The following is a 19,571-nucleotide window of genomic DNA, read 5'->3' as shown; positions in this document are numbered from 1 at the left end:
CTCGACTGATGCACAAGGTTTCCCTTATTTAAGTCCACCACAACAAGATGACGTTAAACTTTAATCCGTATCGTCCTTACAGCACCGTGAAAACTGTTTTAAAACATACAAACATTTCACGAACTTATTTCCATGGCACACCTCTCATAAAATAAATACCAAGATAATCTCAATCAAATTACACAACATTAAAATTTATACACATGGTTCTAGAAGTTACAAATCTTAGACAAACAAACAATCATACCTCGCTGCACTCTCCAAGGAATGCAAATATGTATACAATAGTCCTTTTTTCCGTCATTAAACACGCAAATGGGTACAATGCAATAGTCCTTTCTTCTGTCATTAAAACATGCATTGAAGACAAAGCTCAAAGTTGTGCAAATTAAGTGCAAAGTGCTGATAATAATCCCAACAGGCCCAAGCAAAGTAGTGTTCACCCGCCAACTACCTTGAAGGCTGTGCAAAAAAACTACGGAGCTACCGCCAGGACAAATTTCAACACTTCAAGCACACTGGGTGAATTCACACATACAGGTCATAGTAAAAACAAACAAAATTCAGAATATTTATGATCTGAAAAACTGCAGACATATTTTGCTCATAACCCAACCCATGTTCCCTTTTCTTTTCCTTTTTCCAATATTAAACAGCACAAATAAAAAAAACTCAATATGGTCCTTTACACTCCCAATCATTTCATGATAAACACTACGTAAATCATGAATGATTTAAGATCTTAAGGGCCATTTAACCTCTGAATTGTGCAAATAAACATAGGATTGTATTATGTGACGGGCCAAGTACTCATGTCTGTGTAAACGTGTGTTCATATTATTCACCTTCAAGAAGCAGCACTAATTTTTGAACCAGTCTTTCCACAATCGTAAATTTTGACTTGGAATGGAGCTTTCCCGAGTTCTTCTCTCCAACTTGCAGTTTCACTTTCCGCACTAAACAGTCACCAACCACAGTTGTTTCCACTATTCGTTCCAACTGCCACTGATTTCTTGGAAGGAGGTCCTCCTTTATGATGACCACATCATTCACCTTGAAATTGCGCCGAGCCACATGCCACTTCTGTCGGGTGGAGATGTTCAGGAGGTACGCCCTCTTCCATCGACCCCAGAATTGCCCAATCAAGTACTGAACACGGCGCCAGCGCTTTATACTGTACACATCCTCGTTCACAAATTTTCCTGGGAGGTGTAAGAGCAGTCTAAGATTTCATTTGAATTAAATAATTGGGCGTTAGAGGCTCAAGAGAATTGGGGTCATTTAACCCATCTACAGTTAAGGGACAGCTATTAACAATGGCCATGGCCTCGTAAAAGAGTGTTCTTAAAGAAGCATCGTCAAGTCTTCCTAAGCTTTGAGCCAAGGTGGCATTCAGCACATTTCGAATAGTGTGCACCTGACGCTCCCAAACTCCACCAGCGTGGCTTGCTGATGGAGCATTAAAAACAAAGTCGCAGTGCTTCTCGGACAGAAACGTTTGCAACACTCGATAATCACGTTGTTTAAGTGATTCTTTCAGTTCGTTCCTTGCTCCTATGAAGTTCTGGCCTTGGTCACAGTAAAGTTGGCACACGGCTCCGCTTAGGCTGATGAAGCACCAAAGAGAGTTGATAAAAGAATCTGTGGATAGATCTAACATTTCAAGATGGACAGCTTGTGGATCAACTTCGCAACCAACTTGCTACAGCCAATAATTCAAAATCCATTTGCTCAGAGTTCCATCGGAGTTTGACTTCTACCTTGATGGCATACTTGAAGGTGATGGTGAGAGAAAATAAGATGAGTGATATGACTGTCTTTTGGCAAAATGACCGGGTGCTTAAACTCTTCACCGAGAGAAGAATATTTAAGTCTTCCACCAACACGCAGTGTGCCCTCTTTCAAGATTGGATCAAAGCAGAAGAGAGGACTAGAAGAACTAAGACTTTCTCCAGCTTCAAACACGTTTCTCTCTCTATTGAAAGCATGCTGTTGGACAAGTTTTATCACTGCTTCAGCACAACCCTCACGTTCTTTGACAGTCACAGCACCAGTAAGACATTTCTGCTTTGAAGCCAGTCTCTTAATTCTTGCCACCACCTTAAGAAGTGTTACCCAAGATAAAAATCTTGACAGGCGATTGAGTACATCTATACAATCACTGATTCTTGTGGCAAAGGCCTTAACGGTTTTGACCTCTGGGTCATCAACCAGCAGGTCACAGTTGACGGTCTAAGTTCCTCATGAACTTCTTCCTTCCACAAGAATTCAGGACCTGAGAGCTAGTTCGTCAAGAGAGAATATCGGAGGCTCCGAGTCCCCTAGAAGCGTGGTCGGCTGGATTTTCTGCTGTATCGGCATAATGCCACTAGCTTGGACTAGTGTTCTCTCTTATCAACTGGACGCGATTTGCCACAGAGACATGAAATCTCCATGCATCATTGTTAATGTATGCTAGAGTGACTTGAGAATCTGTCCAGAAGAACTCCTTATCGATCTTCATATTGAGCTCAGATTTCAACAGCACACTCAATCTGGCTGTGGTCACAGCAGCGGAAAGTTCTAAATGAGGAATGCTTGTGATCTTTGTTGGAGCAACTCTTGTCTTAGCCATGGCTAGGCTGCAGTGGACTTTGTTCTCATCAATCTTGTATTTCAGGTAGGAACATGCACCATATTCCACATTGCTAGCATCTGAGAAGTGGTGCAATTCTACCCTCACGATGTTGCCGGAGTCCTGTGGACGATAGCGTCTTGGAATTGACACTGATCTCAGGCTTTGAAGACCAGTCTTCCATTCCTCCCACCGTGGACACAAGTCTTCAGGAAGGAGATCGTCCCATCCAATACCTCTGTGACACAGCTCCTGCAGAATGCACTTTCCACTCAAGACAAATGGGGCTACAAACCCCAGTGGATCGTACAGAGAAGCTATGATGAACAGAATGCCATGGTGTGTATCAGGCTTATCTTTCAAGTTTATGTTAAAGCTAAAACTGTCACTTTCAATTAGCCACTGGATACCCAGTGCCTGTTCCACTGAAGCTGAATTTGAATTGAGGTCAAGGCCTTCTGCACTTGCTGCTCTTTCAGATGGGTGCACACAGGAAAGAACTTCACTCACATTTGAGTTAAACTTATGAAGTCTCGGACCTCCTCTTTTGCACAATTCTTGTGCTTCAACAATCAAATTAGAGGCCTCTTTGACTGTAGGGACACTCACTAACCCATCATTGACATAGAAACTGTTTTCGACAAATGACGCTGCAGCTGGATAATCTGACATGCATTTCTGTGCCAGATATTTAAGACCAAAGTTAAACGCACCCCGGAGAAGAGGCAGCACCAAAGAGGTGAACTGCCATCTGATACTCTTCAGGCTTGGAATCAAGGTTCCCATGCTCCCACCATAGAAACCTCAGATACATGCGATGCTCAGGTGTAAGCTTTCTCTTTAGATGTTGCAAGCGAATCATAGCCAACTTCTTATTGTTGGGTAGTGAAGGTGGACTACAGCCTTTAAACGGAAGAGGCATCTCTCGATGACCATCCTTTCCCTTTGATGAATGTTATCACTGAGAAGCTGTATGAAGCGCACATCCTCTTGGGAAACATATTTACCCTCAGAGTTTTTCTCACTGAAGTCTGACTCAAGAACTTTCAAGACATCTGAGGCTGATGGGACTAGCAGCTCTCTCACAGCAACTCTGTGTACATATCTTTGGCTTCCTTGTCCGTCAAGATGAGGATTTGCAGCTCCTATTATGCTCCATCCCAGCTCAGTTTTCTGTGCGAAAGGCTCATTCTCACCACCCATGATGACTTCAAGGGGCGCCAAAGCTGAAGGACAGTCGTAGCCAATCAACAGCCCCACATCACAGTCTTGAAGTGCTGGCAACTTATTGGCAAGATGTTTAAGAACTGCGTGAGAAGTTTGGGCTGGAGATATCTGAGCAATGGTACGAGCACAAGGCTCAGGCAGTGCTGGAAAAGGTAAGTGTGAAGCTCCTTTGGGACTCCAATATCCAATGTGATAAGAATATCACAGCAAGAACATGACCAGATCTGATACTGGTGGATAAAGAAAGAAAGCACTGCCTCCTGATTGACACTGCAATACCAGGAGATGACAGGGTTACGGAGAAGGAGGACGAGAAGGAAGATAAATATCAGCCCTTGAAATTTGAAATAAAGCAGATTTGGGAAATGAATAAAGTGGAGGCTATTCCAACTGTTGTTGGAGCCCTGGGCGTGGTTACAAAAAAGATCCAACATTGGATCTCAAAGATGGATGTTGGAATTCGAACTGAGTTGCTGCAAAAGACTGCACTCTTGGGAACAGACAGAATTTTGAGGAGAGTACTGCAAATGTAGTAAGGAGAGTGAACTGCAGGACCCTTGGTCATTTGTTATGACCTGCTCCTGTGTGTTAATTCTGACAACAAAAGACCAGTCTGAGTTTTAGAAATAATAATAATAATAAATCTGAATTGAATAGAATTAATAAATACTTTATTAACAGCAAGTGCAGTTTTTGATGTTAGACAGTGTTGAGATAAACTCTAATTAAATACATGGAGCACATTTATTTTCGAGAAATCTACAACAGCCTTTTATTATTACACCTACATTTTTTTCCTCACTTAAATAACATGCATGTTTACTCAGACCCGTTTTTACTCGAGTATTCAGCGCCAACTATTTTCTTGAAGTTTAACCAAAACCATTACAACGGGTTCAAAACTTTTTGATTGCCAGTTCACACAAAGTTTTTATTCTGTGACCTTTCCTAAGACTCTCCTCTCCACGGGCGGGGTAAAGGAAATTTACTTGGTTATTACTGGGCAACACGGTTTCTTGTGACTGACCTTTAGTTTGAGTAAAACTCTTAGCCATGTGCTTGCGTGCTTTTTAGTAAACCGGACAGTGGGAGGATGTTGAGGTTAGACCACTCTGTACTTCCTCTTCCGTTTCGTAAAACCCTATATTTCCACTGACATTATCACAGTGCTGAATAAAAACCCTTAAGTTCGTCTCACATGTCCAGGACATTCAGAACTGCAATACTTCATTTTTCATTCGAGTAAACAAAGGAACTAAAAACATTATCAAATAAAACATCTTCTACATTAATGTGACTTAGACATACTGCGAAATGACGAGTCCACAATATAGAACAGACTGAAAGACAAAAATTCACCTGGTTGAGAAACGGAGACTCAACTCCAAGGTATTTAGAGACGACATAGAGGCAGAAAAGGTGTCTGTCGATGCCCGAACCAGTCATGGCCAATTTATAGAGATTTTGGTGTTTCTCAGCAGCTTTACGCAGCAAGGAGATGCACTGTTCCCTCCCCTAACACACACACACACCAACATTAAAAATCAAAATAAATCACCATCATTACATCATACAGAAACTATGGAGTTATTCACAAATACAATCATTTCTATATTGGTCTTCACATAACGGTGCGTTACCTCTCCAGCCTCCAGAGCCAGAACAAACGCACAGCTCTCATTAGAACAGGAGCGAACGGTCTCAGTGCGTCCCTCTCTGAATAAACGCGTCATTGAAGCCTCATATGTCAGGCAGAAACCTCCTCGGTCCTGTACACACACACACACACACACACACACACGAGCAACCTTTAGTTATAGGGTTTAAACACATCGTTAACAGAGTGAGATTGGCCGCCATCCTCACACTCTCTAACACACTCTCAAACTTTTACTGATCTGAATACGAACAGATTTAAACCCAAATCATTTGTACAAGTGTTTTACACAATAAATTTGCTTTTCATTAAAATCTTGTAAATTCAGAAAAAATGTTCACAGTTGACTCGTACTTCTGAGTGTGTAAATGAACACATAAGACGACTGGCTAACGTAAACCTCGACTTGATCAACATTACACAGGACAGTTAACATCTCAGCCAATGTTAACTGACTGTTATTGTAGACTAACATGTAGACTATTGTAATGCCTTACTGTCTGGATGTTCCAGTAGGAGCATAAACAAGCTCTAGTTAGTTCAAAATACAGCAGTGAGAGTCCTTACTAGAGCTAGAAGATATGACTCCATCACCCCGTCTTATCCGCACTGCATTGGCTCCCAATCACATTTCACGCTGATTATAAAACACTACTATTAACCTTTAAAGCACTGAATGGTCTCGTGCCACAGTACCTGAGCGAACTTCTGGTCCTTTATGACCCGCCACGCCTACTTAGAGCCTGCAGCTTTTGATATCAGACAACATCCCTGGGCGGGCCCTCAGAGTATGTGCCAATGAGCTGGCTGATGTTTTCACCACCATCTTCAACCTTTCCCTCAGCCAGAGCACCGTTCCTTCCTGCTTCAAGACCACAACCATCGTCCCTCTTTCCAAGAAGAGCCCACCTACCTGCCTGAATGATTATAGGCCGACAGCACTCACTCCAATCATCTCAAAGTGCTTTGAGAGAGTGGTACTGGCGCACATTCACTGGCCCCCGGTATGCCTACAGGCCCAACAGGTCCACCTCAGATGCCATCGCTGCTACCCCCCATTATGCCCTCTCCCACCTGGAAAACAAAGACTCTTACATCAGGATGCTCTTTGTTGACTACAGCTCTGCCTTCAACACGGTCATCCCCCACAAACTCCTCCATAAACTGTCCACACTTGGTTTGCACCCCACCCTCTGTGACTGGCTCATCGACTTCCTGACTGGCAGGCCCCAGACTGTCAGGATTGGTAATAGGACTTCATCCAGCATCATCACAAACGTTGGCACCCCACAGGGATACGTCCTCAGCTCCATCCTCTATACTCTGTTCACCCATGACTGTGTCGCCTCCCACAAGGACATCATCATCTTGAAGTTCGCGGACGACACCACAGTGATGGGACACATCACTAGCGGTGACAAAATGGCCTACAGGAGGGAGGTGGCCAGTCTGGTGTCATGGTGTGAGGACAACAACCTCACCCTCAACACGGACAAGATGAAGACGATCGTGGACATGAGGAAGGACAGGAGACCTCATCGGCCACTGTTCATCCGGGAGCTTGAGCAACTTCAAATACCTGGGTGTTCACATCAGTGAGGATCTCACATGGACACTTAACACCACACAGCTGGTTAGGAAGGCTCAACAGCAACTGTATTTTCTGAGGAGGCTGAGGAAGTTTGGCATGTCACCCAAGATCCTCATGAACTTCTACAGCTGCGTGATTGAGAGCATCCTGACCAACTGCATCACAGAAGTGTGAAATGTAAGACTATCAGACCAAAGAATTCTTTCTTTCCCACCGCCATCAGACTCCTGAACAGCTGACAGGAGTCTATAACCATGGACCACCTCCCTGTAAACTGTCCTTGACTGTTTACATCTGTTTGCACATTACTGCCCTTTTGCTGCTGTTTCCTTGACCGTTTACATCTGGTTACATAATTTGCACATTCGCACATTACTGCCCTTCTGCTGCTACGTCTGATCATTGCCTTATTTTTGTATTACACTACCTATTTTGCACTACATTTACCTTTATTTTGTACTACACTGGGTGTTTTTGTTGCTTTTGATTTTTGCACTATATTGCCTTTACTTTGTATTACTACTTCCGCCTATTTATTTATTTGTAATTAGCATTCATGGTGGACAGCAAACTAAGAATTTCATTGTGCAAGTGGACATGTCCTTACTGTGCATATGACAATAAACGCTTTGAACTTGAACTTATCTGCTGGTACTTCATATAGTGAAGGCTACATCAGGGGGCGGAGCCTTTTCTTACAAAGCCCCACAGTTATGGAACGGCCTTCCAAGTAGCGTTCGGGACTCAGACACAGTCTCAGTGTTTAAGTCTCGGCTGAAAACAGATCCGTTTAGTCGGTGTCCGGTTATTTAGCACAAAAGTCTTTTAGCACAAAGCCAAAGTCTCTTAGCACAACTCTATGTTCTTTAGCACAACTCTGGATTCTGGTCACAATAATCGCAAAAAAAAAAAAAAAATACTCTTCTTGATATAAGAATGGGTTTACTATGATTGCTTAGGGACTGGAAGCCGGAATTTCTGCTGCTGATTCTTTGGATTTGTACTTAAGCCATAACAAACCTTGAATTGTGGGCACCTTCATAGATAACTTCAGTCACTTCTGATCATATCACAAATTCAATTGACTGTCAATAATTACGTGTTTGCCAAATTAATTAATCGGGGGATTATACCTCTTGCCCTGCTTGATAATGTGTTTTGCCGACTAAGTAACAACCAACAGTTGTGATATGTAAACAAACAAAAGAAACTTCCACTAAAGTATCCTAGAACGAATGGCAATTAAATTAAAGTGCAATATAAACGTTCAGGAATGACAAAACAACCAAAATTGTTTATAATACAGCAATCATGAAGCAAGATGATGATGAGATTACGTTAAGATTTAAGGGTTGTTTGATCATCAAGACAAGTCTCGAAGCTGTGGCTTGTTTACAGGGAAATTCACTTTTTGATCAGAATCTCAGCAACTTTCATTAAAAAAAAATCCATTAAACATCTTTAAACATGATCAGTAAGTATTCATAATAAAAGATTAAGTGTTCTTGGATCTTGTGCTAAAGAACTTAGAGTTGTGCGAAGAGACTTTAGAACTTGTGCTAAATAACCATAAACCGTTTAGTCAAGCCTTTTGTTAATAGTTTTTATGAGGTAAAGGAGTAGATCTGGAGGGCCCTTAGACACAGATTGTGTTGATAAACTGGGATGTATGGATGCTGTCGCCCCCCCACTCTCACTCGGGTTTGGATCTTATCACATCGCTCCTGTGGAGGACGGCCCCATACGGACAGTCTAAAGATACACTTAGAAGACGCTCTGGACTCTTACAGTTCTGCTCCGATGGTTTGGGACTCCAATCCCCATGATAACTTTAGGACTGCAGGTGTCATGAACAGTTTTACACTCAAGTCTCCATTAATGAACAGTTGATAACTTCAACAAAACAGACTTCCTGTTAAACTATAATGAATTTCCTGTAAACACAGTTGTCCTTTGTGACTCTATAGGACACAGTTATAGAAGTGAGTTATTTCTAAATCACGCTGTCTGTTTTCACCCAGATGGGGATGGGCTCCCTTTAGAGTCTGGTTCATCTCAGGGTTTCTTCCTCGTGTCGTCTGAGGGAGTTTTTCCCATCACCACCCTGGGGTTGATCATTATGGATAAATAAATTTATTAGGGATAAAATTAGTTTGTATGTTTAAAGTCTTTATTTTTCTGCAAAGCTGCTTTGCGATAAAGTCTGGTGTTAAAAGTGTGATACAAATAAACTGATTTGACTTTGGGATTAAAGTTCTGTGAGTTACATGCACACTTCAAGCACAGTGAAATTCATCCTCTGCATTTAACCCATCTGAAGCAGTGAACACACACACACACACACACACCCAGAGCAGTGGGCAGCCACACCAGAGCGCTCGGGGAGCAGTCAGGGGTTCGGTACCTCGCTCAAGGGCACCTCAGCCCAAGGCCGCCCCACGTCAACCAAACTGCACGTCTTTGGACTGTGGGGGAAACCGGAGCACCCGGAGGAAACCCACGCGGACACGGGGAGAACATGCAAACTCCGCACAGAAAGGCCCTCGCCGGCCCCAGGGCTCAAACCTGGAACCTTCTTGCTGTGAGGCGACCGTGCTAACGACTACACCACCGTGCCGCCCATGAACAACTATCAACAGAACTTCAGTGACTGCAGACACGAGTCAGTTCAAGTTCATGTCTTCACTCACACACATCTCTAACGGAAACGTGTATTATATCAAATCAAATCAAGTTTATTTGTACAGCGCTTTTAACAATAAACATTGTCGCAAAGCAGCTTTACAGAATTTGAACGACTTAAAACATGAGCTAATTTTATCCCTAATCTATCCCCAATGAGCAAGCCTGTGGCGACGGTGGCAAGGAAAAACTCCCTCAGACAACATGAGGAAGAAACCTCGAGAGGAACCAGACTCAAAAGGGAACCCATCCTCATTTGGGCAACAACAGACAGCCTGACTATAATATTAACAGTTTTAACAGGTATAACCCTCAACTGTCCTCATGGGGCCGTCCTTCACAGGAGTGGGGCGATAAAACTCCGACCAGACACAGGGCACCAGGATGGATCAAGCAGGTCCGAGGGGCAGAAGAGGCCAGCATCTCAATCCCAGGATCAACATATTATACGTATAATACGATCAACGTATTATAATGATGATGATAACAACAACAATACGTATAAACAGCACCAACTCAATTCTGTTGCTTTGGTACATTTACAAGTGGGTGTGGAATTGAACTGGAACACTTGCATAAAAATAGAAAATAAGCTTTTAACAACTTCCACATTTTAAAATAAAGAGGAGGAATATGGAGGTGTGTGTGTATTACCCTATAATATGCCAGCTGCAGTGACATCTGTATAAAAGCATCTGGGCTGATTTTCAGCTTTTTAATGCTTCCTTTTCCAAATTCTCCGAAGGGAAACACATGACAGTTGACATCATCAGCCAAAGCTCGAGCCACAGCCAGAGATTCGTTGATCTGCTCCTGCACCTACACACACACACACACAGGATGAAATGTTTACATTTAACAGATTTTTTACTGGTTTTCTGAAAAATCCAAAACAGTTATTCACAGCAAAAATTTCTAGCATTTTATTACTTTTTAAGGATTTCATGGCTTCTAAAATCTCTGTAATTGAAACCTCTCCTCCCAGCAGCAAGCTGTGTTCAGCTGGAACAGAGGGGAAGGTCAACGCAACAGGCCTGCTGAGCTAGTAGTTTACCGGACCTGTAGCGCACACGAACAGCCCACAGGACTGGAACTTTGTGTCTTCATCAAGTGGTGCAAAGTGACCATGGAGGAGAGTGCAGGAGGGGGTTAAACCCTTGCATGCTTTTGGGGGGGGGGGGGGGTCTGGGGGACCTTCCCCAGAAAATTTTGCATTTTTAGGTGCTCTCTGGTGCATTCTAGTGCTATCTCAGCCAAAATTTTACTGCTTGGAAGGCATCACAATTTGGCTGAAATAGCACTAGAATGCACCCGAGAGCACCATTAAACCTCACTACTGGACCTAAGAGTTTGGAAAGAAACACAACATATTGGTATTTCTGAGCAATTTTAATAATTAGTAAACATTAACCAGAGTTAAACTTCTTACTGACTTTAAAGTCCGTTAAACACATTCTTACCTTCTTTCTTAATCTGTTAATACTGGAAACGTTCAAGTCCATTAACCACATTCTGAACTTATTCCTTAATACTGGCAACATTTAAAAGTTCATCAACCAAATTTTGAAAGAGAATACAACATTTGTACCACAAAAGGTTGAACAAGTCCCAGATGGTGATACACAATTGTTGGGTCGATGTAGCTGGCATAATTACGCACAGTATCTTGCCGATTCATTTTAGTGAGCTAGTGAATATTACTGAGCATCACGAGGAGAAAATAATTGCTGTAAGAAAGCCTGAGTGTTTATGTGGCGGTCTATTCTTAAACCACAGAGGAAACTCATATGTTCTACTAGACCTACCTATGGCATATGGCTAAGCTATTATCACAATACATAAGCTTCTAAAAGCTATCGGCTATAAAGACGATAAAACACCATTGACAGTTTACCTGGAATTGACGGTTACAACCAGTCACAGACTCTCACTCCAGCACCTGAGAGAGTTTCAGTGTGAGCCCATGCAGCAAAGAGGCTTCTGTGATTGGCATCCTCTGCATGTTTATGAAATGACTTTTTCCCCACTGCAGCCATAGTTTACGGGATGAGAACACAGAAAGCCCAACCTGTCGACTGGAGCTTTCAACACCACTTTTTTTTTTTTTACACAGCCACTACAGGTCACAATATACAATCCTCCTTGCTCTTCTTTTCATTCAAGTTATAACACGGAAAAATCCCCAAAACTGTAATTCATGAACTGTCCACTCCATTTACAATCTGTCAGTCTCCGTTTGATCACAAAACAATAAAGGTTTTCCAAACCAACATGTCAGTAACTTCAAATCAATAAGTGTCCCCCGCTGCTGATTTTCTGAATCGAGCTGAAAAGTTTATCTACTCCGTCGGCACCGTCATGATTGAAAATCACAATTGCATTCCTGCGCGCTGATTGGCCAAAGCTCTTTTTTTCAGTTTATTATTATTATCCAGTTTATTTTTTATTTTTACATTTTAGAATTTTTTCCAAAAGGTGGAAATCCGTCTGTAGACAGAAATTTCCCACCCCTGTAAGTCTGTGGTAGAGCAGCAGGTAGACAGACATCGGAGATGTGTAAATAGCTGAATAAATAAGTCGTAAGCAAATGAAAGAGATATGAGTGGTGGAAGGATAATCAGAAGGGGCGGAGCTGGTGAACATCTTTCAGCTAACAGCATCCTGAACACGTCCACTAAAACTCTGATCATTGCAAAATTAAAAAATAAATAAATACATTTTTATATATAAAAAGGAAACCTTGCAGGACAGTAAACAACAGAAAGCAGGACCGCAGCTAACCACAGGCTGACCTGCATCCTTTGTGTACTGGGAATGTTTTATCAAACATCAAAAAAATAAAAATCACAACGCTGCTCTGCACTGAGTGAGCCACTCAGTTCACTCACCACCTATTCATCTACTTTTTTTTTTTTAACGTGGTTACTCGCCACCACTCCCTCCCTCAACATTAGAATACGCTCCTTGGTCTGATGGTGGTGAAACCATACAGTGGATGGGTGTGGTTGCGTTGACTTGCCTGGTGTCTTTCTAGCCATGGCGGTTCTGTGGGCTCTATCCCCACTGTAAAGGTGGGGTCTTTGAGGAAAAGATCATGGCCATCCACAACTCCTTCACCATACTTGTCTCCCCCTTCCCACCCTCCCTGTCTCTTCTCCCTTGCTCTCTGCTCCCCCCTCCACATATGTTTCCCAACTCCTGCTCTCTCACCGTCCTACCACCTATGCCCTTGACCCTATCCCCCTCTCCTCTCCAGACATCCTCCCATTTATCACCTGCCTAGTCAACTCCTCCTTGTTCTCTGGATACTTTCCCTCCAGCTTTAAATGGGCCTACATTACTCCTCTGCTGAAAAAACCCACCATAAATCCCTCTGTCATCCAGAACTACCGTCCCATTTCTCTTCTCCCCTTTCTATCAAAGACACTTGAACGTGCTGTTGCTTACCAACTCTCCTCTTTTCTCTCACAGAACAACCTTCTGGATCCTCACTAGTCCAGCTTCCAAGCCAGACACTCAACCAAGACTGCACTTCTCTCCGTCAGTGAGGCACTTAGATTAGATTAGATAAAACTAATCTAATGTGCTGCCTCCCTCTCCTCGGTCCTGATTCTCCTTGATCTTTCTGCTGCATTTGACACTGTTGATCACTGTTGGTCATCCTTATCAGCTCTGGGGATCTGCAGGACTGGCCTAGACTGGTTCAAGTCCTACCTCTCTGGTCACTCCTTCCAGGTTACCTGGTCTGGTACTGTATTAGCACCACCCACTTACCACCTGGTGTCCCTCAAGGTTCAGTCCTTGGTCTGCTTCTCTTCTCCCTCTACACCCAGGCTCTCGGCCTGATTATCTCTGCTCATGGTCTATCCTAATACTGGTATGCTGATGACACCCAACTGTTTCTCTCTTTTCCACCTTCTGACACACAGATCTCTGCTCACGTCTCTACTTGCCTGTTCCAGAGTTGGATGGACAACCATCACCTGAAGCTCATCCCAGGCAAGACGGAGGTAATCTACATTCCTGCTCCATCCTCTCCACCCCTGGACATTGTCATTTCCATGGGGGACATCTCTAGGTCTCCTTCACCCAGTGCGAAGAACCTAGGGGTCGTGTTCGACGACAAACCCTCCTCCTCAGCGAACATTGCTGCAGTGACCCGGACGTGTAGATTCCTCCTCTACAACGTCTGAAGGATCTGCTTTTTTCTCACCACCTACTCTACTCAGCTCCTAGTCCAAGCACTGATACTTTCCTGCTTGAACTACTGCAACTCTCTCCTTGCTGGCCTTCCAGCATCTGCCATCAGATTCCTACAGCTCATTCAGAACGCTGCAGCTCACCTGGTCTCCAACCTCCCTCCTTCTTCCCATGTCACACCTCTGCTTGCCAACCTGCACTGGCTACCTATCGCAGCTTGTATCAAATTTAAGACATTGGTGCTAGCTTACCAGGCTCTCAAGGGGTCAGGTCCAACATACCTCCAAAGTCTAATCTGCCCCTACATGCCAGCCAGATCCCTATGCTCCGCTACTATGGTCACTTGGCCCCTCCTCCTCTCTGCTCCTGCCCAGCCCACTCAAGACTGTCGTCTGTCCTGGTTCCCCGTTGGTGGAACGACCTTCCCGTTGAGGTCAGAACTGCTGACTCCCTGACCACCTTCAAGCGCAGAGTGAAGGCTCATCTCTTCAGGCTGCACCTCTCCCCTTCTTCCCTGCCCACTGTGGAACTATGTTTCGGTCCTGACCAACCCAGGCTGTGTACTGTCTAGTCTGGGATTAACTGTTTGAGTTCTCCATATAGTTGTACTTTGTATGGTTGGTTTGTTTCCTTGGCTGTTTGCCAAGTATTGATACTTCAACAGAATATTACACCAAGTATTATTCTGTTACTCATTCAGTGGGCACTAGAACTTTCTCATCTACAAGTTCAGCACTTCCTGTACCTGACTTTTGCATTTGTTGTACGTCACTCTAGATAAGAGCGTCTGCTCAATGCCATGTAATGTAATGTAATGTAAAGTAATAGGGAAGGCCTCTGTGCTGAAGGTTTCTTTCAAGTGTTTCAGTGATGGAGGTGGGCTGCGGTTCCTCAACCTTTTTTTGGTAAACCAATTATTAATTTGTGCTTGCATCTTTCTACTTTATTATTCTTATTATTATTCTAACATTTTTAGGATGCCATTTCTCCCTCAGTTTTCAACCAATCACCACCAAATTTCACATGCAGGATATTTCTGGGCTGAATTAAGTTGCTATGACTTTTGGTGCTGATCCAGATCAGTGAACTGGAATGATCTATGAAAAACTGGCGTCCCCCCCCCCACCCACCCCACTAAGCATCATTTTCTTTTACCGTTCTGGATCTATAGACTGCTGTGACCAGGTGTCCTGGTTTGTAAGAGCTAGTGCAAATCACTGTGACTTAGTCACAGTCTCTATCTAGTATGGATATTGTTGCACATGGATGTATCCTCCAGGTCATCAACTTTAAGTTTTAGAACTTCGTTGTCGTTGGTCAGGTCTGTACGGGTGGATTCAAGTCTCTTGATTCTTGCTTGCGTATTGTTGAGTGAAGTTTCCTTTTGTTTAATGGTCTCATTGTGTAGGTCTGTAGTCACTCTGTCAGCAGATAGGTGAATCGAAAGTTTGGAAAAGTTTGTCCTCTGTAATCCCTTGTTCTGCAGGTAGTTTTTGTTTGTTTGTTTTTCTTTGCCAGCTTTCCTCATTTTTTGGCTTCTATTAAAAAGGTTTGCACAGAGAATCAGATGGCACCAGACGGGTTTAGCAAAAGTTAAGTTCAGATTTCGACGGAGCTTTCCTGGTTTAGTCAAACAAGATGTCCTGAAATGTTTCATATGAGATTCAAATCACAGATTCTGAGATGAAAATAAAAATGATAGACATCCCTGAAGATTGATTCTGCTGAGGTTGGTCACACAAGATTTAGCCTGTACATGGGTTACCTCTGCCAGGAGGTACAGACATTTCCAAATCAACACAAACTGTTTCAAGAGACAAAATCAGCACTGCTGAAACCCTGCGGTGTTTACTAGAGGGGATTGTTCATATGCACAAACCTGAGAGGTGGGTACTGAACATCAAAAGCCAAGAAAATGAGAGGGAAGATGGCGGTGTGAGTGGTCGCAGGGTTAGCCAGCTCCCCCCAGTCGGAAGGAAAAAGACATAAATATACAACTCGATGGCCTAAAGGCAAACTATGAGTAAAGGAACCTCAACAAGAAGTTGCAAGAGTAAAAATCACAAGGAGAAGAAACGTGAAACAACCTCTAAAGAAGCCAAAGCGGACTACCCCGAGGACATTAAAATGGCGAATCTCACAGAGGAGCTAAGAGATGGGCTCGCAGACATAAAAAAAAAAAATAAAGGAGCTAAAAAGTGAGTTCCACAAAGACCTAACCTCGTTCAAAAGCGAGATAAAGAATGAGATTAGAACCTTACGGGAAGAAATGGACCGCAAGCACTCTGAAAACCGACAGGAACTACAAACACAGGGCGCTAGCATTGAAGATGCGCAGGCCCGTATCGCTGAACTTGAAGAGTGGCAGGCGGACTCGTGTGCTCTTATGAGGGAGATGTCCCAACAGACACACCATCTACAAGAGAAGTTAACCGATTTAGAAGGCAGATCACGGAGGAATAATCTACGTATTTATGGAGTACCGGAAGACTCAGAAAGGGACTTTGAATCGGTAAACAAATATGTGGAGCACCTGCTAATCACTGAACTCGGTCTACCAGAAAGAACGGAGCTCCACATCCAACGCTGCCACCGAGCCCTCGCGAAAAAACCTGGCCCAGACGTGACGCCCCGGTCTATTGTCGTCAATTTCTTGCAATTCGAGACTAAGCAAATGATCCTGCAAAAGGTATGGGGCAAAGAAAAGAAAGCAATAATTATAGGAAACAAAAAAGTTTTCTTTGACCATGATTACGCGACTGAAGTTGTACAGAAACGGAAAACTTACGCGAGCCTCAAAAAAAGACTGAAACAAGAAGGAATCAGATTTCAAACTCCGCTCGCAAAAATGAGAATATTCTGGGATGATGGCGTGAAAACATACGAAGACGCTAAAGAGACAGCGTGAGCGATGAGGGCAAAGGGCTACGCGGTAGAAGAACCAGACGAGGAGAGGGACCCGACGGCTGCAGGGGAGAGCAGCGGTGCATCAGCTCCGGAGCGGGGCAGAACTCGGGACCGAGGTGAAGTGGATACAGCGGGATGGCAACGAGCTGGTGACAGGAGGACGCGACAAAAGGCAGCACAACGCTTTAAGGAGAGGTTACAAGAATTTAAGAGAATGTGAAACTTACTTCATTTGCAATAGTGAAATCAGTGATAACACTTAAAATCTCTTGGAATAGCCTTTACAACGATGTCCGATGGGGGGCGGGGGGTTGACGATGTGAATGGAGTTGGACATGTCTAGACTAAATAGCCATAGTGGTACTAAGTCTAGGGAGAGGCCCTCTAACCAGAGGACTTCCTCTCCACCCAGTAACAGGGGCACTGGGATAAAGAGAAAACCGCCCCGCAGGTTGAAACCCTCTTTGTTTTTGGGTTTTATTTTTGTTAGTGCGTTATATGTACATAGTTACCTAGTTCATATTTGTTCGGGTACACTTGAGAATACAACTGTGACGGTAATATGACTAACAACATCAAGATAATGTCGATGAATGTAAACGGTTTGAGTACACCAGCAAAAAGAGGGAGGGTTATGACAAAACTAAGAAAGGAAAAGCCAGAAATTGTGTTCTTGCAAGAGACCCATTTATCACAGTTAGAGCATGAAAAACTCAGAATATTTGGCTACAAAACCCTATATTACAGTACATACAGGCAAGGGCGTAAAAGAGGGGTGATAATACTGCTGGTGAACTCAATCCAACTGGAATGTGAAAGAGAATACAAAGATAAAGAGGGGAGATTTGTTATTGTAAGGGGAACGCTAATGAATGAACCAATAACACTGATTAATGTGTATGCACCTCCAGGAAGCAATAAGCATTTTTTTAAGTATCTATTCAATACCATCGCTGTGGAATCAAAAGGTATTATAATCTGTGGAGGTGACATAAATGTAGCATTATGCCATAAAAATGATACAACAAGTCTTAAAAGAAGCAAAAAGCGAATATCAAAATTTGTTAATATGTCATTGGAGGAGATGGGCCTGATCGATGTGTGGAGAATCTTACATCCACTAGGGAGAGAATATACACACTACTCGGCTACCCATAATGTGCATTCAATGTTAGACTACTTTTTTATGAGTGTTGGGGACTGTCATCTAGTGGAGGAATGCAGTATCGGAGGGGCAGCTGTGTCGGACCACAATCCACTTTATTTAAAAATTGGTTTAAATAAAAGAAAACGACAAACAGTATGGAGACTGAACACAGGTTTGCTGAATAATAAACAGAGACAGGAAAGGATTAAAGGAGAAATCAAAACATATGTTGAGGAAAATAACAATGGTGAAGTGGACCCAACAGTACTCTGGGATGCCATGAAAGCTGTCATTAGGGGGAAATTAATAGCGGAAGCTGCACTAATCAAAAAGACTAGAACAGAAACATACAAAAAGAGCATGAAGAAATTAAGGGAATTAGAAATAGACTTTCAAAAAAACAAAAAACAAAATATATACCAAGAAATCAAGAACTTAAAGGCTAAAATAAATGACGTGTTAATGGACGAGGTTGAGAAAAAGCAACAGTATTTGAAACAGAGTTACTATGAAACTGGACCACGAGCTACAAAATTATTGGCAAAGCGCATAAGAAAACAGCAAACAATTAATAATATATACAAAATAAGAGATCCCCACACTCAGATGCAAGTAAGTTCACCAGAGGCTATAGAGAAGGTCTTTCAGCGATATTATAGTGAATTATATGCACAACCAACATCAGCAAGTGAGGAAGAGATGGAGGTGGTCTTGAGTTCCCTGGACCTACCCTCAATTGGCCTTGAACAGAACAAAATACTGACAGCTGAAATAACAATGGAGGAAGTGCTGGATACAATTAATAAGCTAAAAAATAAAAAGAGCCCGGGCAGTGACGGCTATCCTGCTGAGTGGTATAAGGTATTTAAAGACAAATTGGCACCACTGCTTCTGGCATCCTTTAACTGGACCCTGAAGGAAAATAAAATCCCACCCTCTTGGGATGAAGCAATAATTACTATACTTCCAAAACCTGGCAAGGATAAAGAACAATGTGGAAATTATAGACCAATTTCATTATTAAATGTAGACTATAAGATTTATACATCTATTATTTCGAATAGATTGAACACATTTTTAGAAGACATAATAGACGAGGATCAAACAGGATTCATTAAAAACCGGCAAACGCAAGATAACATCAGGAGAACTTTGCATATAGTAGATAAAGCTCAAAGAGACAAACAGGACACTCTACTAATAAGTGTCGATGCAGAGAAAGCCTTTGATTCGGTTAATTGGAGATTCCTATACAAAGTTTTAGAAAGATTTGGGTTCGATAGTGAATCAGTGCAATGTATAAAGACACTCTATCACCAACCTAATGCCAGAATCAAAGTTAATGGCAGCCTGACAAATAAAATAGACCTTCAAAGATCAACTAGACAAGGCTGCTGCCTGTCGCCAGCACTATTCGCCCTATTTATTGAGCCGTTGGCCCAAACAGTCCGACAGAATGACAAAATTAAAGGCATAATGATGAACGGCACAGAACACAAGATAGGGCTTTTTGCAGATGACATCTTATGGCCCTTTTCCACTACCC

At 42.8% G+C, this 19,571-nt stretch overlaps 1 protein-coding gene across 4 annotated transcripts in view; it reads right to left on the bottom strand.

Annotated features, from left to right (window-relative positions):
- Positions 1-19,571, bottom strand: part of cpt1a2b (carnitine palmitoyltransferase 1A2b) — a 118,976-nt gene that overhangs the window by 21,773 nt on the left and 77,632 nt on the right. For all 4 annotated transcript variants that reach the window (XM_060902354.1, XM_060902353.1, XM_060902351.1 and 1 more), the window contains 3 exons: positions 10,426-10,590; positions 5,482-5,610; positions 5,201-5,356 (listed from right to left, as the gene is read on the bottom strand). In XM_060902354.1, coding sequence (XP_060758337.1) covers positions 5,201-5,356; positions 5,482-5,610; positions 10,426-10,590 — 450 coding nt within the window. The remainder of the gene's footprint in view (positions 1-5,200; positions 5,357-5,481; positions 5,611-10,425; positions 10,591-19,571) is intronic.

This window comes from Neoarius graeffei, chromosome 20, assembly GCF_027579695.1.
Source record: "Neoarius graeffei isolate fNeoGra1 chromosome 20, fNeoGra1.pri, whole genome shotgun sequence".
NCBI lineage: Eukaryota > Metazoa > Chordata > Actinopteri > Siluriformes > Ariidae > Neoarius > Neoarius graeffei.
The sequence above is the reverse complement of the archived record's forward strand: the minus strand, read 5'-3'. Positions and strand labels throughout refer to the sequence as shown.